Source organism: Sitophilus oryzae, unplaced genomic scaffold, assembly GCF_002938485.1.
Source record: "Sitophilus oryzae breed Bouriz unplaced genomic scaffold, Soryzae_2.0 scaffold_227_pilon_pilon, whole genome shotgun sequence".
In the NCBI taxonomy this organism is placed as follows: domain Eukaryota; kingdom Metazoa; phylum Arthropoda; class Insecta; order Coleoptera; family Curculionidae; genus Sitophilus; species Sitophilus oryzae.
The window spans coordinates 1,302,669-1,329,579 of record NW_022146782.1 but is presented as its reverse complement, the minus strand read 5'-3'; the positions used below and the strand labels follow the sequence as shown (position 1 = coordinate 1,329,579).

Here is a 26,911-nt window from a genome sequence, read left to right as displayed (position 1 = left end):
AACAATGGGCCAATGTTCTCTTCACGGATGAGTCACGCTTTAGAATTCATCGGGATTCGAGAAGGCTTAGGGTATGGAGAGAACCGAGAAATCTTATTCGGTTGGATCATGTTCAGGAAGTGCACCCTTATCAAAGTGGAACAGTTATGGTCTGGGGAGGAGTCCGCCAGTTAGGCCGAAAAACCGATCTCGTTTTTCTTGAAAGGTTTCTAACAGGAATCACATACCGTGATTTAATTCTTGAGCCTGTCGTGTTACCATATGCCAATGATTTTGGGAGAAACTTCATTCTCATGCATGACAATGCACGGCCTCATACAGCCAGAGTGGTAAGTGAGTTTATCAATGCTCATCAATTAAACACCTTACCCTGGCCGGCACAATCTCCTGACCTCAACCCCATCGAGCACGTATGGGACGCGGTCCAAAGAAGAATTTTGAGAATGGGTATGCCTCGTGAAACTCGTAGGGATCTGGTTCGGGCCGTGAATGCAGCGTGGCGGGCTGTACCTCAAGAAGATATCGACCACCTGATCAGGAGCATGGAGAGACGATGTAGGGCTGTAATGAACAGTAGAGGAGGCCATACCCTTTATTAAGTAAAAATCTTTTTTTTTAATTCACAGTTTAGAATAAAAAAAAAATGTGTGTATTTTTTGAGTTCAATAAAAATCAAGGTAAATTTGAAAAATTCGTTAAATTTCGCATTTTTATTTCCAATACGTCCTGTAAACTATTTGTTTATTTTAATTTTATTATATCAGAAATGCAAATAATAAAATTATTGACGATGGCTGGATAAAATTGTAATATCCCTAGACATTTCCGGTGTGTGTAGAAACGATTGTGAATCGACAATCAAACATTATTAAAAAAAATACGTGGTAAATATAAAAAAGTAATATTTGCACAGATATTTTTACACTCGCAGCAACTTAAACATATTTTTCTTGAGCACTGTAGACAAAAATGTTTTTTTTACAAATTATACAGAGATACAAAGACTTTTTTTTTAATTTTTACTTAAAAAACATAATATCTTCAGAATATGGCAACACAGGTAATAGATTAAATTTACAAGAAAGAAAACCGAGAAAAGATTCAGTGGTTCTCAAAAAACAAACGAAAAATCTTTCGAAGTAAAATATCTCGGTTATTTTGGACTTATTTGACAAACGGTAAAGAGAAAATATGTTTCTTTCCACTCACCCTGTATATTAGATAGGATAAAACAAAACACAGTGACCTACTTGTCTTATACATATTTATAATATACAATATTAAATGACATCACTAGTATACATCATAATGATAAATAAAGAACAGTAAACAAAAAAGTATCTTACCAAAACAGGAATTTGTATTTTGCCAATCTATCTTTCAATTTAAGAAAATTAACCCAGAAATTTGACACGCATAATGAAAACTCATTAAATTAAAATAACTGATAGGTCTTTGGGGACAATACAACCATCCATCTTTCATAAAATTGATGTTCTTCATAAGAGAATATTATATCTATAGTACATCTATTTTTATACGTTTTTTTATTATTATTAAAAACATCTGCGACTGTGCCTAATGTTATACCAGTTATACGACAGATATTTACAATGAAACTTTTTTTTATTTAGATACCTTTTTATAAGCTTTTGTAAGCTTATTCAAATTAACTTTGATTTCGTATTTTAATGACTTCCGAATTTATTATTTCAGTCAAATAACTCTCTAACGTGTTTATTTTTTGTAATACTAACATGTATTGACTATTTCCATTCTAAATATCTTGAGAACGGTTGCTCGTAGCGATTTTTACCAAGACACATTTTTTTCGTAAAAAGTAAGGAAAATGTATATTTTTTTACTCAATAATTTTATACAGGTAGGGATGAAAAGTTATTACTCTTCAGAACAGTTAAAACACATGTAGGTGGCTCCCCCTATAAATAGGAGTCATATTGACATTAAAATCAAATTTTTCATGTCAAAGAACACCAATTTTTAACCAAATATTGACGTTACTTCAGAAGTTATTTGGAAAAAATCGAAGTAAAAATGAAAATTCTACACCCTGTATCTCCGAATCTAAGCATTTTAAGACATACATGTATACGAACTTTCTTACTTATTTTCCCTTCCGGAATACAGTTCGGACCATCCTGTATACATGACTGTATAATATACAATCAGTGCGTAACTAACGTAATTTTGTCACATACCATTCAAACCCAAACACGTTTGATAATTTAGGACATCCTGTATATAAACAAAAACGCCCAACATCAAAAAGGAACCTATAATAAAATCAAGACGAAAATAATCTGTGGTAAGAACTTTCCCGATAATTTATTTACTCTACCCTAAAGAAGATTTAAAAAATCATAGAAAAACCTATTAAAAATATTATGCGGACATAATGTTTATAGTGGGCGCGCTGGATATTAACACAACAAATCGAATATATCAAATTTATATGCAGGAATCACGACCAAAACGTAAAATAATAATTTATAAGATAAATATTTATTGCCGGGCGGATATTAATTTTAGGACAGGTTTGTAGATTTACGATATAATCCTTAAAATCAAAAAGCAGAAAAAGTGTAGATAAAAAAGATTTGAAAATGTTTTCGCGCAGCTTTAAATCACCTCATCCAATCAGGAAAATCTTGATTTTATGCCATATATTTTTTTAACGGTTTTGAGGAGATTTATAAAAGTTTTCATGGAGTTGCCAGGAGAATGTGTGAGGATATAAATAAAATATCCCCTCATCCAGAAGAAAATATATTCCCAGAGTTAAATTTATGAATATTTAGTATTACGTAGTACATAGTATTATGAACACTATAAAGTAAATAAATAAAATATAGTCGAATTAGTAACACTCTTGATATGCCGGGCATTTCTCAAAAGTGGTTCACCCCTACAACTTTTATTTTTTTCGGATAAAAAAACGAGATTTGGTATGTAAGTATACCGGGTGCCTCTCAAAAGTGGCTCACCCCTATAACTTTTTTATTTTTTGAGATAAAACAACGAGATTTGGTATGTTATTGTATAAATTAGGATTGATTGAGACAATATTCAATTGTTTTCGATCACTTCCTGTTTTACCGGAAATGACTACAACTTTGACAACAAATGACACCTTCGGTATTTTTTTACTATATTCGATAGAAAATGACACTCTGAATAGAATGACATAATACTATATGTCAACTTTCGACATTTTCGCATATGGTTTATATCAAATTGTAACATGCGGTTTGGTAAAATACAATTTATTTTTGAGCGAATATGTCAAAAGTTGACATATTATATTATGTCATTCGATTCAGAGTGTCATTTTCTATCGAATAAAGTAAAAAAATACCGAGGGTGCCATTTAAAAATCAAAAGTTGTAGTCATTTCCGGTGAAACAGGAAGTGACCGAAAACAATTGAATACGTCAATCAATCCTAATTTATGTCATATACTAATATACCAAATTTCGTTTTTTTATCTGAAAAAATAAAAAAGTTATAGGGGGTGAGCCACTTTTGAGACACACCCGGTATAATATAAATTAGAATTGATTGACGTATTCAATATTGTTTTTAGTCACTTCCTGTTTCCCCGGAAATGACTACAACTTTTAATTTTTAAATGACACTTTGAATAGAATGACATATGAACTTTTGACATTTTTGCCAGTTCTCTGACAATTTATTAGAATAGGCGATACAAATAAAAAAATTTAAAGGTTTGATATTTTTAACAGTAAAATCTCATCTGAATAATTCCAAACAATCTTCCGACAAATTTTGAATAATGAATAGCTCGAAGATGCAGAAAACGTAAAAAATAGAATATTACGAACATTCTAGCGCAACACATGTTAAGAATTCAGGGTTTTCTGGATCAGCGATCTGAAAAATCGAGTAGGTAAAAAGCAACAACATCGTGCAGAAAAATATCTCAACCTTAAAGAAATAAGTATACCTAGAAAGGCTCTAAAATTCTTGGTGATGTAACAGTCAAGTTTGTGTTTTTATTTTTTTATTTTTACTCTATTTTAAAACTGTCTAGGTATTTTTACACAAATTAACAAGTAAATTAAAGATAAAGGATTATACTATATCAATATTGTAGCACATTTTTAGACAATTTCCTTATTTTTAAGATTTTGTTAGTCAAACATCAACAAAATATTCCTTATGTTTGGACTAAATTTTCTCGAAAATAAAGACATAATTTAAAATTCACTTACTATACGGAAATAGATTGAAGTTTTGTGATTACAGTGATATATAATTTATATGGTTTTGTAACAAATTGCTCTCTATTTTATGGAAAATGCTGAAGCTCTGCAAACCTTAATCAAGCCTTAATCAAAGCACGTGTGTTTGGAATCTCTGAAATATCTATACTAATATATAAAATCCTTAAGTAACTGACATACTGATTAATCACGATCCTGCTCAAACCACTCAACGTAAAAAGCTCAATTTTGGCATACAGGTTGATTCTAGGGTGTAGAGGTTCGATAAGAAGGGATTTTTCGAAATTCGAGTTCCAAGAGGGTGAAACCACCCCTCAAATATTACAATATTTTTCATTTAAATAAACGGCCAAGTTTCCGAAAAAACGCTTAAACACGTATATTTTATTTTGTTTTTTTACATATTTTAAGATTTTTTAAAAACGTATACAGGGTGTTTCGAAAAATCTGGTCATTGATTAATCACGATCCTGCTTAAAGCGCTTGACGTAAAAAGCTGATTTTTGGAAAACAGATTGACTTTAGGGTGTAGAGGTTCGATAAGGAAGAATTTTTCGAAACTCGAATTCTAAGGGGGTGAAACTATCCCTTAAATATTAAAATATTTTTTATTTAAAAACCGGTGAGTTTTTCGGAAAAACTCTTAAACACGTATATTTTATTTTGTTGTTTTACATATTTTAAGATTTTTATAAATTTATACAGGGTGTTTCATAAAATATGACCATTGAATAATGACGATTCTGCTTAAACTGCTTGACGTTTAAAGCGGATTTTTGGCAAACGGATTGACTGTGGGGTGTAGAAGTTCGATAAGGAGGGGTTTCTCTAATCTCAAATTCCAAGAGGGTGAAAACGCCCATAAAATAATATTACAATATTTGTTATTTAAAAAACGGCTAGTCTTTCGGGAAAACGCTTGGACAAGCTTAATTTATTTGTATTTTTACATATTTTGAAATTTTTTAAAAAATCATACAGGGTGTTCCAAAAAGTGGGGTAATTTCTTAACCACGATACAATTACAATATATTTTATTTAGCAATAATCATGTTGCATTTGATTACACACCAATATTATCTTCTATACGTTAAGACTCATCTATGTTTACCTATTTTTCTGAGATATCATGCCTTTTTATGTTGAACTACGACGATATACGGGAGAATACCGGTTTATTGCTTATACCTTAAAAAAACATAAAACTTGAGATAATGTATTGGATGTTTTAAGAGAATTGGGATAGGAAATAACTGTAGCATAATATCGACAATGCCAAAGTTATTTGCTAAAGTAAACGAATGGAAAATGATATACGTAATAAACGCCGGCATACACGACGCTTGTTTTCTTTATAGATCGCTAACTAGCGACAGACAAAAATATCGACACATGAAAATATCGATATTTCTGTTAAACGTCGATAGGTGTATATTTTTGTCAAAACTTAAGCTAATTCAATTTTCTTTGTCAATCTTGTGGTATTTTAAATGATTTTGTTTACATTCCTATTCAAATGTTTCCTACATATTTTAGTATCTTTCTAGATTTGAATGTACGATTTTCATACAGTTTTTCCTTGAAATTCTATTCTGAAATGTCTAGAATATCACTGATTAGTGATTTGCAGTGAACATCAATTATTACGAATATACCGGGTACGTCTCAAAAGTGCTTCTTTTAATAAAAAAACGAGATTTGATATGTTGGTACATGACATAAACATTTTTGTGTTACGAATTAGGTGATTCTCTTACTAAGTATCATCATTATTTAATTGTAGATACAGATGAGAATAAAACCATTTAAAACAAAACGATTTATTTTCAAAATGACTAATATAATCAACAATACAAAAAAATAAACATAAAAGCATCTCTCTCTTCAGTCCTGACCTCCATTAGGGAGTGTAGTGGTCAGCGTAACATCATGGATGATTTTTCTTCATGCGTCTCTGTCTTTTGTCATCTCGATGACATCGTGCATTGGCTTGCTACAGCTAGTCGTGATATGGTCTATCCATCGAGAGCGGCCCCATAAAAGCATAAAGAACATAAAACACAACTTATATTAAATTAAATTTTGTGGTACTTTGCACAGTTTGCACAGGATTACCCATTTTCTCGTGTATTACAGGTTTTTTTCTGTTATGAGCAGAAGTACAAAGATGAGGTTTTCACGTTACTATATTACTATGCTACTTTTTTATGAAACTAAAAATGGTACACACATAGCCTTCTTAGTTCTTAACCTTCTTGGTTCCTGAAATACAGGGCGAAATTGAAATTGTTGCATTTTTTCTCGTGTATTACAGTTTTTTTTCTGTTATGAGCAGAAGTACAAAGATGAGGTTTTCACATTACTATATTACTATGCTACTTTTTTATGAAACTAAATATGGTACACACATAGCCTTCTTAGTTCTTAACCTTCTTGGTTCCTGAAATACAGGGCGAAATTGAAATTGTTGCATTTTTCGTCTCCCCTTGCGTGAGCTTGCAGCTCTGCTGAAAACTAACCTTTGCCAGCCTTTAGTATAAAGTTATTTTTGCCACTAAATAAAATAGCAAAAAAATATCGAACCCACCGCACAAAACCCGTGATTTATTCAAAACTCTTTTATCCCGCGCTTGTATGCAGCTCACTTTCCCCAATCTTTGTTTTGCTCGACGTTCTCGATGACTTATAGTCTTCGGACTCAACTTGTCTATCTAAATCCACCTCCATAAATCGGAAAACTCGAGAAAAATATCGAGTGCCCGAGTGCAAACAGCTATAATAAAACTGGAAGAGACACTATATATTTTCTAGGATAACCAAAATTGCGATGTGATTTAAACGAGTTCTCGAACAACCTGCGCCATGTTTTTATTCAACATATTTATTCTGGACGTTTTAAGGGCAAAATTTATAGGGGGTTTAAAATATGACCCTTTATTAAATTTAATACGTGTGGTTGAGACGAATTTTATACCACCTCATTCGCCTCGGTTGATTATACGAAAACGGAAAGATGTAGAAACAAAATATTTTATGGGTATATGTAGAGAAGCAATGTGCATTATTTAAAGTTATTTTCATATGTACAGGGTGTGTCAGAACTAAGATCCATACCAAAGTTATATTTTTTATTACGGAACACCCGGTATTTTATGTAATTTTTGGATTCTTGGATATAAAATAAGGCATTTATTATAAGGGTTTAATATGTTTAAAAGTTTTGGTTTTTGAGATATTTAAAAATATTAAAATATGCATGCTATAATAAAAAGTTTGTCAACACCCTGTACATTACTTTTCAGAGTTAATTCTTGTGCTGACTTTGAAGCCAGAGAAATAAACTTTTTGTAAAATGTTACTGCTTTCTTAAATGTATACAGGGGTATCAAAAAATTGCTGGTCAACATTATGTATTTTTTAAAATAAGTCGAAGTAGATTTAAATGCTCTTTCAAACAATATTTTGTTTCCTATACCTATATGGCTCAGATTTTGAATAAAAAACAATTTTTCAATAAAATGGTAATCAAGATGGAGGGTGTCGCCATGGCAATTTGCTAGTGACTGTTAGTAGCTATTTTCAAAATCGACATTAGTTTATGGACTTTATTTAAATTTATAACCGTTGACTTTTATTTAATTTACCTACAATAGTTTAATACGTAAGTAGTTATTTATTATTTTATGAAGAAAAATAAAGAAGTAGTTCGTTGATTTATATTACGATGATTTGTAAATATATTAGATTTTCTATAAAAGAACCAATTAAGGCAAATTCATCTTCTTCACTTCCAACGACAGGTTACTGCCTAATAGGTTTTTCATATAGCACAATATTAGCTTCTGCAACTATCTGCAACCTAACCTAACCTAACAAAGCCTATATTTAGCAACAATAATTAAAACCAAAATCCAATTTCAAGACCTACTTAATTATACTTAATTAACGATATTATTCCAGGGTATAAATCAACAAAGGATTTTTGAGTAGGCAAGTTTTTATCAAGCGTTCATTTTTTAATGGAGAAAAAATTATCCGTTTTAGGTGAAATTTTTTACGGCCCATCTCAATTTAGGACAGGTTTTGTACAAGCGCAGACGAACAAAAAATGGGCTGTTAAAGGGAAAAAGTGATCCATTCAGTATAAAGCAATCCCTTTTATTTTTGTCGCCTTTCCAGTTGTTTTTACATTTGACACGAAAAACAGTGTCGTTCTCATATCTTTGAATTAGTAATATAAATAAAAGTAAAAATATTTTCTTTAGTTTACTGGAAAACTTTATTGTGTATTCCCAGTTTATTTGGCGAAATTTAAAACTCGTTTACAGTAAAAAAAACTGTGTTTATATAGTTAAAGACCAACACTAAACAAAATTGTTTTTTTTTTCTGTGATTAATTTGGAATGGCCATCAATTTTTTAAAGTTTGATTTTGATTAATTTGTAGATTGTATAATGTATGGGAGAACTATGAAACTGTGATTCCTTCCCGGACACAAACGGTACATTGTGAGACAGGAAATTGTAGAGAGAAACAAGCACTATAACATAGGATACAACATTTTAATGAACAGTGCTTTCCATGAAATCAATAAAATGAGAAATATACGAAATAATATACATGTACTTATTTCTTTCGAAAATCGACAACTATGAAACTATAATCCCTTCCCCGACACAAACGGTACATTGTCAGACAGGAAACTGTAGAGAGAAACAAGCCCTATAACATAGGATACAACATTTTAATGAACAGTGCTTTCCATAAAATCAATAAAATGAAAAATAAACGAAGTAATATATATGTACTGATTTCTTTCGAAAATCGACAACTATGAAACTATGAACCCTTCCCCGACACAAAGGGTACATTGTGAGACAGGAAATTGTAGAGAGAAACAAACCTTATAACATAGGAGACAACATTTTAATGAACAGTGCTTTCCATAAAATCAATAAAATGAAAAATATACGAAATAATATACATGTACTGATTTCCTTCGAAAATCGACAACTATGAAACTATAATCCCTTCCCCGACACAAACGGTACATTGTGAGACAGGAAATTGTAGAGAGAAACAAGCCCTATAACATAGGATACAACATTTTAATGAACAGTGCTTTCCATAAAATCAATAAAATGAAAAATATACGAAATAATATACATGTACTGATTTCTTTCGAAAATCGACAACTATGAAACTCTGGTCCCTTCCCCGACACAAACGGTACATTGTGAGACCTCCAGGAAATTGTTATTTATTTATTTATTATTTATTTAACTAATCATACAGCCCCAGGGCTTTGATAAAAGCCAGTATCTGAGACGGTTTTACACAGGTTACTTCTCCATCTCCGATATCGTCATAGGTATTAAAAACATGGGGTATTTTAATACCCCACACTGTTATGTGGGGTATTAAAATACCCCAGATATAATACAACGTGGGGTATAAAAATACCCCAGACGCACGAGTACTGGAGCCGGAATTTTCGAATTCGGGACACCCTGTACACAGAGATGATTCTGTCGCATTTGACTGCATAATTGACTCCACTCTCATTAACTCACGTCTATAGACAAATGCGACGTTTCCAGAATAAGTCCCTAAACTGGATTTAACCGACAGTTTAGCCATTTATCGATTTTACCACCAGCAAGACTGCCGAACAATAATCACGCGTTTAGCCGTCACATTGACTGAGTATCGCATCCGTTTTAATCACTTTACGCGAGAATTATTAGTTGGAAAATTGCATTTCCGCATCTCTAATCGCTTTGTGGTCTCTCGATTTTCGGTCAAAGACTATGTCAATTAGTTGTTGATATACAGGGGAACCTTTAAAACTCCAAATCAGATTTTCTAAAGCTTCATTCAAAACCTGGAAATCAGTGGGATAAATTAGTAGTTTCAATTAGCTGTAGAAGTTTGTTCACCTAATTTTAATGTAAGCCTTCCGTCATAATTAGTGGTAGTAATTTTCAATTATTAGAAAAAGTTAGAAAACTTTTGACTTTTCCACTAATTATACTTCAACATTTACGAGGAATCTCATTTTGGCCTTTGATTATCAACCGACAAGAAAAATTTTGGTTAGAAATCAAGTTTATTGTTTTATACCTTTGAATAAGAAGACTAAGGAAGGAGCATAACAAAAATCTTAGATACACCGCGATGGGCCTCAAATATGGCCGACTTAAATTCCGGTTTATAAATGCCGTTCTAATTTTATTTAAAAAAATGTAAAACTATGATGTAGGGTAGACGTGGGATAGACTCAATAATTTGTTATTTTATTTTACGTTGTGAATAAATGTTGGTAGTTATTAAAATTGTTACAAAAATATATAATTCTAATAATAGATAAGTTATAATAAGTATTTATTAGCACAAACATCCGATACGCTACTGAAGCAGGTAAGTCAAATTAACGTATCAAAATTCTTTGACATCTGATCTTTGACAAGTAGTAAATAAAAGCTAAAATGCAAGAAAATATATAATTTAGTTAATTTAAGTGAATTTCATAAATGATCGGTTTACTACACGTATGTATATTATATAGTCACTTACTAGCAAAAAGTTGTTCCATTATTTCACTCAGTTTTTGCCGAGATCTACTGCGGGCTACACAACCAACTATTTTAGAGTCTTTTTCGATAAATCGCGATAATGTCACTGTTAATTTAAGTTCTGCCACAATTTCCATCTAGATTTACTACCTTTATACAACTATCAGTAGTAGAATAAATAATAAATAACATAAAATAAGCTCCGTAAAGACTGACAAATCCACAAAATTTCAAATCAAATTCAAATGTGTCAAATGAATCGTCAAACAGAACTGTCAAGGATCCCCACCCTAGAGAGCTTTTTCCGCCCACCATGCATGAATACATGGATAGCATTATGCTCCTTCCTTAGTCTTCTTATTCAAAGTTTTATACGCTAAATATTATGATTTCTCTATGGATAAGTTACGGTTAAAGTCCGATGACCGGTTAATGTCGACATTAACACGTTAATGTTGGATTCAATCCCGGGATTTCAGTAATAATGTTACCGATGTTACTTTCAAAGAACATTTTATTAAAATTAACGTTAATTAGTTAAAACAAAAACAAAGTCTTTGGAACACAAAAATACACTATGAAAATATGAACACTTCCTGGACACAAACGGTACATTGTGAAACAGGAAATTGTAGAGAGAAACAAGCCCTATAACATAGGATACAACATTTTAATGAACAGTGCTTTCCATAAAATCAATAAAATGAAAAATATACGAAATAATATACATGTTCTGATTTCTTTCGATAATCGACATCTATGAAACTATGAACCCTTCCTGGACACAAACGGTACATTGTGAGACAGGAAATTGTAGAGAGAAAGAAGCCCTATATAACATAGGATACATCATTTTAATGAAGAGTGCTTTCCATGAAATCAATAAAATGAGAAATATACGAAATAAGATACATGTACTGATTTCTTTCGAAAATCGACATCTATGAAACTATGAACCCTTCCTGGACACAAACGGTACATTGTGAGACAGGAAATTGTAGAGAGAAAGAAGCCCTATATAACATAGGACACATCATTTTAATGAAGAGTGCTTTCCATGAAATCAATAAAATGAGAAATATACGAAATAAGATACATGTACTGATTTCTTTCGAAAATCGACATCTATGAAGCTATGAACCCTTCCGGACACAAATGGTACATTGTGAGCCTTGTATTCATTAAACAAAGCAATCAAATTTTTTCAGTATAGTTTATTTCTTTGGCTTAAAAGTCAGCACAAGAATTAGTTCTGAAAAGCAATGTACAGAGTGTTGACAATCATTTTTGATTGTCAACAGAGTGTTGACATTGTTTAATTATTGTATTGTGTGAAAAACGCTGAATTTTATTTGTACCCATTTTCTTGTATAAATAGAACTTCAGAAAACATCTCCTCAAACAATTGCTGCTAAAAAATTTATGACCATTTTCAGTTCTTTTCCATATTTAATTTTGCACACAGTTAAACTTTGAACGGACTTTGCCCGGAAAGTTTTGGCCACATCTCCTCTAGGAATAGAAGGAATAAGATAAATTAACAGACGCCGAAGATTCGGAACAAAGAAATTAGGAAAACAGCTCAGTGCCTTCCTGAAAGGAATTGCCTCCATTTAAATTAACAAAAGAAAAAGAAATTTTAAACTGTTTGCTGCAGATTTTATGCACTTCCTTGTTTTACTTTGTTGTTTTTGTTTGTCGTTCCTGCTTGTACCTTTAATAACTCCTTTAATAATCCATGAACTTTGAACTTACTTTTTTTTAAATCGAACTATCTACAGTTCATACCAAATCAACTTTTAGTCACGTGATTAAGCTTGACCGGCACAGCGTTGCCCACTTTTTTCTTTTAATCAAAATATTTTAGAAAACAAAAATAAATTAATTATAAATATAAACTTACGTGCCTAGAAATCAGCCCACTGTGAACTTTTGGTTTTAACCGTGTCTTTTAGAATCTATTTATCATAGCAAGTAAAAAATTTGAGCTCTGTTTCAAAGACAATTTAACATACTTTAATATGAGCATAAATTTATTCAGGATACTTATCGTTTATTTGCGTACCAACGGGTAAACAAATAAAAAGTATTTATGTTGTGGTGACAATAAGAATAACAAACTTGTCAATTATTGCAATTACTACCTTTGTAATCGAAATTTACACATTGTTCTTTTATTTTTTGATTAGTTGTGTTTCATTGTTTGATTAGTGTTTCAATTTAATGCATACATCACCGGAAAAAGCCGCCCAAGTAATCGCTTTAATCGAAAATGGACTTAAACAGAGAGCTGTAGCTCGGCAACTACATATGACACGCGGAGCGGTTCGAAGAGTGTGTGAACGATATGAGGAGATTCGATCCTTTCGTAGTCGACCTGGAACTGGTAGAAAGAGATATACAACGGATCGTGATGACCGCTTTATTGTGTCAACAATGTTAAGAAATCGGCGTCTTAATGCTATTCGGGTGCAACAACAGCTCCGTGAAACACGAGGAGTGACTATTTGTCAGTGGACAGTAAGACGAAGATTGAAGGAAAGTAACATGACCCCCAAAACACCAAACTGGTCCAAAACTTACACCAGCTCATCGTCAAGCACGCCTACGTTTTGCACTGGAACATCTGAATTGGACACTAGAACAATGGGAATCTGTTTTATTCTCAGATGAGACCAGGCTATGCCTCTATGGTATAGCGACCTAAGAAGAAAAGTGTACCGGAGGTCAGGTGAGCGATTCGCAGAATGCTGCATTGAGGAGCGAATTGCTTATGGAGGTGGTTCCTGCATGATCTGGGATGCAATTTCTACTGCGTGAACCGACCCAGTTTTCATCCGTTGGGGCGACCGTCGGCACGGGAGAGGAGGTTTAACTGGTGCTATGTATATTGAGGAGATTTTAGCAGTTCATGTGGTACCTTACGTCGACTACATTGGAAACGAATTCACTTTTATGCTTGACAATGCGAAGGTACACACATCAAGAATCGTACACGATTACATTTCAGAAGTCGGATTTCGGGTTATGGAATGGCCAGCATGCAGTCCAGACTTAAACGATAGAACATTTATGGGATGAGCTAAAACGAAGAATTCGTACTAGACGAAGAGCCCCAACTTCTATCTCAGAGCTCATTGATGAAGTAGAGGAAGAGTGGCTTAACATCCCGCAAGAAACAATATCAAATTTGATCGAATCTATGCCAAATCGTATGAGAGATGTTGTTAGAGCAAGAAGGGGTCATACCCATTATTGAAAATTTAGTTTAGTTAATTGTCCATAAATAAATAAATAAATAATAACATATACACCTCTTATATAGTCTGTAAAATGAATAACTTTGAATTTGACAGTTCCTGCGGGCTTTTCTAGTGTTAATTTTATTAGGTTAGCAACTTGCGGCCATGCTGATACAATGCCGTCTCTAATAGAACAGCCCCGGAGCGAGATTTATGACGTCACGCTAGTTAGATACTACGGATTAATTATGTTGTAGAATGCATGGAAAACATAATTATTCCTCGTATATGTAATTTTTTGGATTATATTCGACACTATTTTTTTCATATGACACAACACTGATGAAGGCTATAAACGTTAGCTATAACGTTTTTTAAACCAAAAAAAATAATGAAAAACCAAATGAAAACTTGATCAGCGTTTTTCCCGAACCTAAATCCCAAGAAAATCAAAAATCTTCATTTCATAGCCATCGCTGACGCCATTTTTCTATGATATTGTATTATTTTCAAATATAATTTTTCGAACATTGATGCTTGCAAAATATACATTATAAATTTTGTGAATGCAGATAATAATACATCACTATTAGTAGATATTGAATGTTTTTTTGTTAAATTAGATCGATTTTCAAACCCCAAAATTTAAAATATATTTTACATTTTACCCATTATCTTATGTACCTATTCATTATTTGTATATTGTAAAACATTTGATGCATTTGTATGGTTCATAGTTTATTTGCCAAAGTATTTATTATTATAAATAGGTATATATATTGGATTTATTAACTGTATATTATGTATATTTCATGTAAACTATATCATTTTTTAAATACAAACCAAAAATACGAGGAATAATTATGTTTTCCGTGTATTCTACAACATATTTATTAATCCGTGGTATCTAACTAGTGTGACGTCATAAATCTCGCTCCAGGCTGTTCTATTAGAGACGGCATTGGTCTGATAGTTAGAAATGTCAAAGGCTGATGACATTTTACTTTTGTCAATTATGACATTTTGCGTTGATTTTTGCAAGAAGAGGAAGAACTGTCACCTGTTTTATTATTTTCCTTTTCTATTTCACGAAAGTAAAAAGAGTTACCTATCTGATTCGATCAGACACTCATTTTAAAAAATATCAGTAACTTTTTGGATAGAGGGCTTTTATATTTGCCATGTTGGTAAAAAATAACGGTCAAAATTCAAAGTTATTCATTTTATAGACTATAGTAATAAAAAACGATAATTTGTTTCATGCATTAATTTAATAATTTTAATTCAAAGAAACCACAAAATACAAATTAATATCTCTAAACTCTTTTCAAAGATTATGAAATTGTCTTTCAAACAGCATGTATTTTTTCTTAATCTGACAAATAGATACTAAAAAATATATAGTTAACTTTGAAAGTTTGCTCTATGCACGCAAGTGTATAAACAGTTATTATTTACATTAATAAAACTCACCTTTTTAACAGCACTTGAGGGACATAAAGAGCCATTACTACCGCTTTCCAATTTCAAAATATTCTAATAAAGTTGCGATGATTTTTTTACGGCTATCTAAGCTATCTTGTACCCACTTCGTACTAAAAGGGATTCTAAAAAGAACAATGTTCGACTGCAATGTCTGCTAATAAACATTTTTTAAACTTCAAGTATCAAAACACTATTTGTTTAATCCAAAAACTAGTAAGTGTCAAAACGAATGACAATGTCACGAAATAAATAAATGCGGCTTAGACAAGGAAAGAGAGGAGACAGCTAACACGCATATTCTCCAGTGAAACATTTTTGAGGCCAAAATTTGATCGGCGGCCATACTTTGGTGACAAGATTTAGAGGTGACACCAAGCGAATTTTTAGGTTTTTTGTGAATACCGGTTTGTTTTAAATTTATAAACTGTGTTGTTTAGTATGGTGAGATGTTCAGCGTATGGCTGCAAATGCTGAAGCGAGAAAAAATGACTGGAATTACATTTTACAGGTAAAAGTCGATACACAACTTTTGTTATGTAGTCATAAAGTCTTAAAAAAATTTAAAGTCTCATGTAGTCATAATCTTAAAGTCTCATGTAGTCATAAAGTCATTTTTCATTATAGCATTAAAAATATGTAAAATGCTTTTAATATGTTTTGTACCACATCCAAATCAAACTATTTTTAATAATTCCAAGTAGTATTTTCAATATCCTGTATTATAATTAATGTTTGAAACTATAAATAATGCTACTCAGCATAGATTTCTCCAGTGGCGTAGGGAATTATAATAAGAGAAATACAATTTCTGCAATAAACATTTTTTTATATATTTAAATGTAAAACAATGTATAAAGTATTGTTATCAAATGATGATGTGATAAAAAATCTATATGTATAGTTGCTATATAAAACTTGAATTTACCTGCCAAGACTTGCTGGGGATGGACAAACTTGTGGTGGGCTACTTGTTACTACATATATTTTTTTAAATATTCTTTCAAAAAATTTGCTAATTTAGGTGTATAATAATAGTTTCAGTGACTAATTAATACAAATTTAAAAATAAATAAAATAACACAAAGCTTCTAGAATCGTTTATTTTTTTTGTGGAAAATTAGAATATTCTTATGATTGAAGGTAACAAATATTAAAAATTACATTATTCATTGAATCCGTACGCAAGTGTGAAGGGGATTGGATAGATTCATTATTATACCGTATGTTCGAAAAAAAAACGACGTCCAGTTGGCTTGTAAATGACGATCGACATTCCTCAGATAATTTTACATATAAAATGTCAGCGATCTTCATTTCACAGTCATCGCTGACGCCGTCTTTTCGATGTCGTTTTGTATAGTTTTTATGTAATTTTGTATGTAGAATTATATAGGGAATGTCATCGATCGTAATTTACAAGCCAACTGGACGCCTTTTTTTTCGATCATACGGTATAATAATGAATCTAGCCAATCCCCTTTACACTTGCTTACGGATTCAATGAATAATGTAATTTTTAATTTCCAAACAAACAAGACGCCGTTTTTTTTCGATCATACGGTATATATGTATATAGACATATAAAACATATGTATTTACATTATTTTTTATTTAATTATACATTATACACACGTTAATAAATAAATAATTGTCTTGATAATCAGTCCACTGTGACTGTTAAATAAATTTTGCATTATCGACTTAGATATTCTAATATTATAAAGGTGAGACTATAAAATACAAAATTGGATATACATTACTCAAAAATGAACGATATATTAGTTTACGTTTACTTTTTAATAAATATTTTGTATCGTCTAGGTACAAGCTAATTTCTGATGCTACGCCATTGGAGAATTTCGCGTGGTGACAAGTGGCCTCACTTTCACCTGCCGTGTTACCTGTCCCCTCTTTTCCTTGTCTAAGAAATGCGGTAACTTGCCATTTTTTACAGCAGAGCTACCAACTGAATCCCCAGCGCAAAATTTAAATTCCAGTTAGTCAGCCCTGTGCCGAATATATCCATGTGGTTGGCAACAAATTTAAAAATAGCGCCCTCGATTATGTAACTAAAAGTTTAATTGATATCAAATATACATGGTGTATACTGGTGTGCAAAAAAATCTCGAGACCTAGGGGGAGTTTAGGCTATTAGGCTAATAATTTTTTTGACAGGCAGTTTTTTTTCTCCAATATAGTGTTTGATATCAAAATTAAAAGATTCTACAGATAATTTACTATGTATGTAATTAAACCCCATGTACCCCATTAAATGGGGTACCCAGAGAATAGGTACATTAAAGAAATGCTAACTTCATGTTAAAAAATGGAAACAGACGCCACCTGGTGTCGCCTGGCAGTACTAGCCAAATTGAGGGGAATTGGAGGGGCGGGGCTTGAAAGAGGGGAAGTTTAAAAAAAAATATTTTATAAGTATCACTGACTTACTGTTTAAAGTTAATAAACATATTTTTAATTACTTTAATATAATTTAATGTATTAAAAAATATGTCTATTAACTTTACACAGCAAATCAATGATATTATTAAAGACTTATTATTTTCAGAGAAAATTCACAGTAAATAAATTACGCATTAGTAAACAATATCATTTATTTTATAGAGCTGCGATTTATATTAGAATAATATTAAACTATATATATTTTTTTAACAATGAAAAAGAATATCCCGGAACCTGAAAAAGAAAGATGATCAATTAATGACTTAAATTAGTTCAAAATACATTTTGCAAATAACTAGTGAATTGGAAAGATAAACATACTTTACATTTTAGTAGTATGTTATCATCTATTTACTGATAATACATTACATAAGTATATAATAGGTAAATAACATGCATAAGGCACTATGATACAACTACCTGTATCATGATAACACACTAATATGACAAAAAATATATGCTAATTTGCATAAACAACCAAAAAATGCATCAAAAAATACTTTTATCAGATCATACCCTTGGATATATTATGTATTTTATATATCGCACATCCCGTTCAAAAGTTTACTAACGAGAATATAGAGAACATTGTCAGGAGAAGTAAAAGAAAATTTAAGTTAAGGCAATATGCTCCTTTTTTGCATATTAACGGCCAAATAATATAATGTTGATTTAATAAAATTTTACTGGCATCCTTCTCAGGTATAAATCAGATTAAAATGACATTGTTTTTTTTAATAATTGTTTGTTTTGTAAACATTTTTTGAAGACAATACAGTTTTGAACGGGCTGTGCGATATAAACAAGAATCTTACTATTATTTGAGGTTAGAAAGTATTTAAATAATATAAAACATAATCAAAATCATTTTTCATCATAAATTATAGAGGCACTTACGTGTTTTGATATTATTATCAGGAAATAATACGTTTAGTTAAACAGGTACGCTGCCAGGCAAGTTCTATCGGCGGGTCTTTGCAAGAGTTGAAATCTAAAAATACAAAAAATACGTTTACATCTTAGTTGTATTTACGAATAAAGTATTTGTGTGTAATTTCTGACTTACCAGTTAACTGAATAATCGCATTAAATACATCCAAATGGTAATTTAATATTGTAAAAAAGCAAAATTGTTTTAAATCACTTGCCAGGACAGCCCGGCCAGCTTCTTTGTTGACAAAATGGCCGCGGTATCATGATTTAAGCAATGTGAGTGACAAAGAAAGCCAATGCCTGGCAGATGTTGCTTTCTTTGTCGTTGGTCCTGGCACGTTTAAATTTGACTGTTGCCTGTTTTCCCATACAAGTGACACCCCCGTGGGGGTACCTATTTAAAATAAGAAAGTTACTGTCAACTTCCGGTATATCAGGAAGCGCCGCCATATTCAAAATATCTTTAGTTGATAGATCTCATTGTGGAACAATGATGTACAAAAAAATCTCCGATGTAGATATTATTGTAGTTCTCTAGAAACGTCTAATGATAACAGCTACCTAAATCTTATACAGGGTGAGACAAAATTAATTTGAAACTTTAGTCACTTTTAAAAGCAAGTTACTCCTTTATTTTAAATGGAACGCCCAATACATTCTACGGTGTTCAATGGGGAATATACATATATATCTTCAAAATATTATTAAGATTGCCTACCCCACAGACAAAGATATTCCTAGATATTTTAATTTTTATGATTTTGCGTCAGTAGATCTTTATTATTTAAAAAAATCCAGGGGTGGCTGTGTGATATACCTTTTGTTAATTTAACAAAAATTAAAGATTGTAGAGTAAAATACTCAACGGTAATAAAAAGATACACGTTTAAAACATATTTTAATTATTACAGAATTAAAACTAGATATAAACCTATAATTATGTGAGAAAATTAGCTAAATGAAATCAAATGCTCAAAACGATTTCCTGTTAACTTCATAAAATGATTGTCTTTTCAAAAGGATCCTCTCATTTTAAAAGAGATATGTGGAGTTCTACCTCGAAAAGCAGCTACAATAATTTCTCTCATGTTGTCGACAATAGTTGGTCGTGTTTTGTACACACTGTCTTTAACATATCCCCATAAAAAAACAGACTAGATAAAATCGGGAGCATTTAAGTATTCTATTAATATAAAAGAGTAACATGCTTTTAAAGGTGACCAATGTTCAATATTAATTTTGTCTCACCCTGTATAACTTTTTGGATCAAGTTTTAATTTGGTTTAAAGTACAATAGTTAATTTAAGTACGTATTAGGCTCTACCGGGTAAATTCCAATTTAGGTAGCTTTTAAATTGTAATTTATAAAAATTGTTCATTTCAATTAGTGATGGGTTGTTATTTAACTATCTGTTATTTTATAACAATTATTTAGAAATAACATAACGCAGCCGTTACTACTTTTAAAAAATAACAGATATAAAATACGATACGCAGAGATCGACCGTTCGTAAAACGAAGTCGGCGCTCTGCACCGCCACGAAATTCGATGCAGCTCGAAGCAATTCCAAAAAACAACTAGTATGGATTATGGATGGAAAACATGTTATTTCGACAACCATCGATACAGGCGGCGAGATACACCGGACAGCGGAGTGGCGAATGCTAGCTGGATCGGTCGATGGTCGTGTAGGGCTTGCAACAGCTTAAAAATAATAGGATATAAAAGAAGCAGCTTTTTTGAAACTGTTGCGGGCATAACGCCTGGCGGTCGAGATAACAGGAGTGGGAAAGGAACGCTGCTGCATCGGTCGATTGTCGATGGAGGCTCGCAACGGGTTGGAGAAGCAGTCATTTTAGATACGTTGCTTTTTAACCTGTTACGAGCATAACAGAGCGGCGGTCGAGATAATGGGTGTGGGAAAGTAACGCTGCTGCATCGGTTGATTGTCGATGGAGGTTCGAAACAGGTTGGAGAATAACGCATCAGTTGTTTTAGATACATTGTTTGAGGCCGAGATATTATGGCGCTGTATGTTTCAGTACTTACTTATTAAGTTTCAATATTTAGGTATTTATTTATTCTGAAAAATTTTCAGAATAATATTGTAAGATTTTTTAAAAATGTACACAGGGTGTTTTGAAAAATCTAGTCATTGATTAATCACGATCCTGCTTAAAGCTCTTGACGTAAAAAGCTGATTTTTGGAAAACGGATTGACTTTAGGGTGTAGAGGTTCGATAAGAAGGGATTTTTCGAAACTCGAATTCTAATGGGGTGAAACCACCCTCAAATATTAGAATATTTTTTATTTAAAAACCGGTGAGTTTTTCGGAAAAACCGCCTCATACTCTTTCAGATATTTAGCAATAAAATAAAGAAACCTGCTATTTTTAATCTGTTATTTTAAGCTGTTTTTTATAAATAACTATAACAGTTTCAACTCTAATCTAAAAATAACAGTTTTGCCAATCACTAATTTCAATACAAACTGTCCTTCTCCTTGGAGTATGAGAGGCGCCACCCTGTATAAACTAAATATATTCCCCTATACTATTTTGTTCCGTGTGTTCATCTCCCAGTTCGGAAAGCAAAAATCATTTCTAAAGACCTCATTTCCATGAAAATGAATCCACTAATCGACACGTATTTAATTTTCTTTGAAAGCGCTTATTGATAAAGGCTGATTGCGTGATTCGGATGCTTGATGGCTGCATTCAATGGGGATTCGGTCTATTGTTTTATGAAGATGGATTACGTATTAATTAAAAAAATCCCAGAAAAATCAGTAAACATAGAGAGGCTTTAACTTAATGGTTAACGAGCAATTCAGGTACTGAAATATTCAAGAGATTAACCCGAAAATTTAAACACTTTCTATTCGATTTCAACAAGGCAAAATAAGGCAGCCGGCAAAAAATTAACCTTTGTTGTCCTTTCTTGCCACAAAATATAAGAAATCATAGAAAAATAAGTACACATAAAGCTGTTTCTAATATGACTGTATTCCGGAAACTTCGGCAGCATGATCTATAGATAAAAATAAGTAGCGATGGGAACTATCGAATGAATTAGACTATCGAATGGTTACTGAATGAATGATTTCAACTATCGAATGGTTTCATTCGAATAAAATCATTCATTCATTTGTATACTAAAGCATATGTGACAACCTCGCCGTGCGACTAAATGATTATCGTTAAGCCACGACTATCGAATGCTGTTTATAAATGAAATTTAGTATTCGTTTGATTTTTGTCTGCGTCAGTGCATTATTAGTCCTTCCAAATTTTTATAACTTGCCTTCTAAATACTGTGCTATTTTTGCGTTTTTTTTTGTTTTAAAATATTTAAAATACTAAAGTAGTAGTGTTTTTTTTTTAAATTGATGATTGTGTACGTGTGCAGCTGGTCAAAATTTTTCCGAAAATTTGTGTGATTTTCCGATCTTTCAATTATTTAATTTTATACGGTATATGGTCTATTTTTTTAATGGGAAATTTTGAGAAGTAACAATTTTTAAGAGAGATGAGGTGAACTTACAATTAATTTTAAAAATACATATGTATTTGTATTTTAGATGTTTTAGTAATATGAATTAGTAGTACTTAATAATCATATTTAAGTAATGTGGTAATGTGGTTAAGTAAATGGTTATTGAACTCAAATTTTGGGATGGGAAAATTAAATTGATTGATTAAAGTTTTACACGTGCCAATTTAAAAAAAAGTTAACGATATTTGTATTTTGTTTATGCTAATTCTCTTACATGTAGATTTTTGCGAAGAAATATTTTATTTATTTTTTAAAGTAAATGCCAGTAAAAGCAAATATTATTTTTAAATACTAATACAAAGTAATAAAAAGTAATACACATATATAATTATTTTGATTTCTTTTTATTTATATTTTTCTTCTATTACACTGCATGCTTAGAAAATTAATAAATGTTTACATTTCATGATTTTAAAATTTGTTGTTAATATAACTAATTAGTTCTGTAATTATTATTAATTAATAAACCAACGTTGCCACACAAAAAATTTAGAGACTATATTAATTTTAAATAGGATCTAATATAAATAATTTGGACTTCTAATTTGTTGTTTATATTTTGCTACTACTTAAAAAAATGTTTATATTAAATGATTTTAAATTTTGTTGTTAATAGGTATAACAAATTATTACTGTTATTATTATTTTTATTAAACCAGTTTTTCTTAAAAACATTAAAAATCATTTTCCTACATCCAAAATAAAAAGTATTATTGCAGTGTAACAACAGAATATTAATAAAAAAATGCAAAATATATAGTCAAACTATCACTAACTAACTATAATACCAAAGAATAATATTCTTTGCTAATACCAACTAATACGAATATACGACAACAGCGCCGTTCATAATGTATTTTCTGTGTAAATACTAGCACCTCAATAAAAAAAATAATGTGTCCTTATCTTTATCTGACTCAAAATCAAAGATGCCGGCTTTTTTCATACCATTGCCACCGACCGCTGTCGGGTTTCTAGGAAAGAAACCTACGTCGCCGGGCGACAACTAAAATCCAGTTTATATATATAATCGATCCTGACGAATAAATGAATTTTACAAATGAATGAATTTTATAAATGAATGGTTTTTGGTGCCGAATTAATGTATTTCAAGGCAGATGACGCATCTATTCGATATTTTTATTCGAATAGTTTTCGACGAATGTTTTCTTACTAGCTATCGAATTATTCGAATGAATTGCAACTATCGAATGTTTCGATAGTATTCATTCGATAGTTCCCACTACTAAAAATAAGTAAAAAAGTTCGTATAAATGTATGTCCTAAAATGCTTAGTTTCAGAGATACAGGGAGTAGAAATTTCATTTTTATTTCGTTTTTTTCCAAATAATGTCTGAAGTAACGTCAATATTTAGGTGAAAATTGGTGTCTAGGAGTTATTTGACATGAGAAATTTGATTTTGATGTCAATATGACTCCTATTTGCATTGCTCCTACCTGCATGTGTTTTAACTGTTTTGAAGCGTAATAACTTTTTGTCGGTACCCGTATAAAACTACTGAGCATAGCAATTTTCAGCAATCGTGTAATTTTTTATTGATAAAGATTTTTACATACTGCCCACAAAGAAAATATAGCAGAAATATTAACAAAGTTCTTGAAAAAAACTACAATCTATTATTTCTAATAGATTTGGAGATATCGATTTTTGAATTCATGCTGCCCGGAATTTTCCGGAATACAGTTTGGACCACCCATTTGTATAAAAACCATTTAATTATCGTTATTTTCCACTGCATAAACTATACTATTATTACTAACAATCAATTTTATAAAGACTTACCGAAAAAGCATAGAGCAAACACTATAGTATACAGGGTGATGAAGATTGCTCTGATGTAGATCTTGTCGAAGATGTAGTCTTGTTGCTCTTTGACAGGCTGGTAAATCGTGCTGTTTATATTTGTAGAGTTAAATACTGACAAGTTTGACAGGAGTTCTTGTTGAACTGATGTATTTGACGGAAAAAATATGACATTTGAGAGTCCTGGATCGCTGGTCATGGTTAATCTGAAAATAAAAATATAAACACGTAATTATATTACTTAACACCTCAGAAAAAATAATATAGACAAAATTTACTGTACAGGATGTCCCATTTTTGGGGCTTTTTTGGGGGGGTTTCTTTTTGATGAGTATAGAGACACAAAATAATATTGAATAAATAAAAAGAAACATTTTTTATGTATGATTGAAATCCTTTCAATAAGAAGACATTTTAATTCAAGTATTTTGTATCTGAAAGAATAAAAAGACGAATAATTATTTAAAAATTAGCATAATATAAAATATATGTTTTTCAAACGTCACAAAACTATAATTATTATGATACTTTTGTGACATATTATATTATTATTAATTTTTGCGACCTGACAATATAAAAAAGTCATTTTAACGCCTAAGCATAAAAGTAAAGCACTTTTACTTACTTTTGAATCTAGTTAGAAAGATTAAGAATGGTACTTTAATAAAATTCCAGATTACTTATTTTTTTAGCACTGTACATGGTACCCTTTTGTCGGGACTACGTTTTCTGGTAAAACCACTTCTTTAAATTTTAAACCATGTTGTTGGCGCACTTTTAAAAATTCTTTGCATTTTTGTAGTCTGCCTTCATCAAAAACAATAACTTTGTCACTAGTAACTTTTTTACAAACTACATAACTTAAATGTTTTTTATCCATTGTGATTTAGTAGTTAGTAGCGAAATTAGTAGTTACTAAAATATTTATTTGCAGTAATTATTCTAAACTATTTACACTATGCACGTCAATATTTAATTTATAAATACATTATTTGTATCTATATGGTAACTTAATTCCAACAAAATAATCTCTGAATTAAAAGCCTGCAAATAATTGAAATGAAACCGAAAAAATATTGTTTTTATGAAAATTTGAAGTACTCCAAAATACTGTTACGTCAGCCGCATCGGCTGCCGACGGATCTCAATAAACTATCTTTCTCGCGCTCATTGAATTCGTCTGGCAATTAACACATATTTTTTTAATATCATCTAATAAACACGGTGTAAAAATTTTAGAATGCCTAAAGTATGTTTTCCAGGTATAATAATTAAACATATTTGGAATGGTCTAGTTACACTTTAAACCCGAAAAAAAAGTCTGGCACACTTATTTCTAGGTTAAATAGATGCTAAAATTTAAGAATAAACAAATTTCAAGTTGCCTAAAGAATGTTTTTTGGATTTATTTTTTTGCAAATGTTATGGGTTGCGCAGTAGCGAAATATCCCCAACCCCCCAGCCAGACTTAGGATTCTGGGTTCACAAGTTATTAAATTTATTTTTTTTTGTTATTCTAACTTGCCTAAAATATGTTCTCTAAATATGTCGCCAGCTCTTCGGGTATTACATAATTTTAATTAAATTAAACTCAATAATTCTTTCTACAACATAGTAAGAAATTTAATTTTTAATTTCGAGGTATTTCGTACTCAAAAAGAATTTCCAGATAGGATTCCTTACAGGCTAAGCAATTATATTAAATATATTTTACAGAGGAGCAATTTTCTAGCAGTATTAAAAACGTCTCCTTTAAATTAAAAATGTATATTTAATTTTGTTGAGTAACAGATAGGCTCTGCTTATGCACATCATTTTAAATAACATAGAATTTTATAGTTATTAACGTAATAAGGCCGATAAACAACAAATAACGGCCGGGCTGAAGTTTGTGGTCCGAGGCGATAGCCGAGGATCATAAGCAGCCAAGGCCGTTATTTGTTATCGGCCGTGTTGCGTTCTAGATTTTTCGTCATACTGCAGATTTTTTAGAGCAATAAACACTACTATTTAATAACAAATTTTATTGAACAATAACACAAGTAAGGATAAAAATACATAATGTCTTATACTAAAATTCATTTTTCATGATAATGAACATGGAAATTAAAAAGTGCACTTGTTGTTCTTAGAAATCTGTAATCCTTCCCAGGGATTTACAGATTTTATAGAAAGAAGATGATGCTACTGAAGAATGGCAAATATTTGTATCCACTAAAGACACATTATTTTTGGAGCTATCATGAAAAAGTTGATTTGTTATTTTCATTCTTTTGGAAACTGATTTTTCTATGTAAGTTTCTGCCACTGTTGAAGACTCCCATCCTCCTAGCTCCTTTAGCGATAGTAAATCACCACCATTTTCGGCGAGCATGGTTGCTGATGATCTACGAAATGAATGCCCTGTATAACGTTCTGGATTCTCCAAGTTCAAAAATTTTGCAATTTTCTGCGGTACGCTCCCGATGGTATGTATACCGACGATTTGCTTAACACACTTGCCTTTCTTGTAACCAATGAAAAATTTTGGATTGTCAAAGTTACGAGGACGCAGGTTGATGTATTTTTTG

At 31.3% G+C, this 26,911-nt stretch overlaps 1 protein-coding gene across 1 annotated transcript in view; it reads right to left on the bottom strand.

Annotated features, from left to right (window-relative positions):
* LOC115884322 (trissin receptor-like) overlaps positions 1-24,543 on the bottom strand; it is a 109,524-nt gene extending 84,981 nt beyond the window's left edge. Inside the window, exon 1 of the mRNA XM_030902865.1 lies at positions 24,321-24,543. Coding sequence (XP_030758725.1) covers positions 24,321-24,540 — 220 coding nt within the window. The 5' untranslated portion in view covers positions 24,541-24,543. The remainder of the gene's footprint in view (positions 1-24,320) is intronic.
* Positions 24,544-26,911: the final 2,368 nt, after the last annotated feature.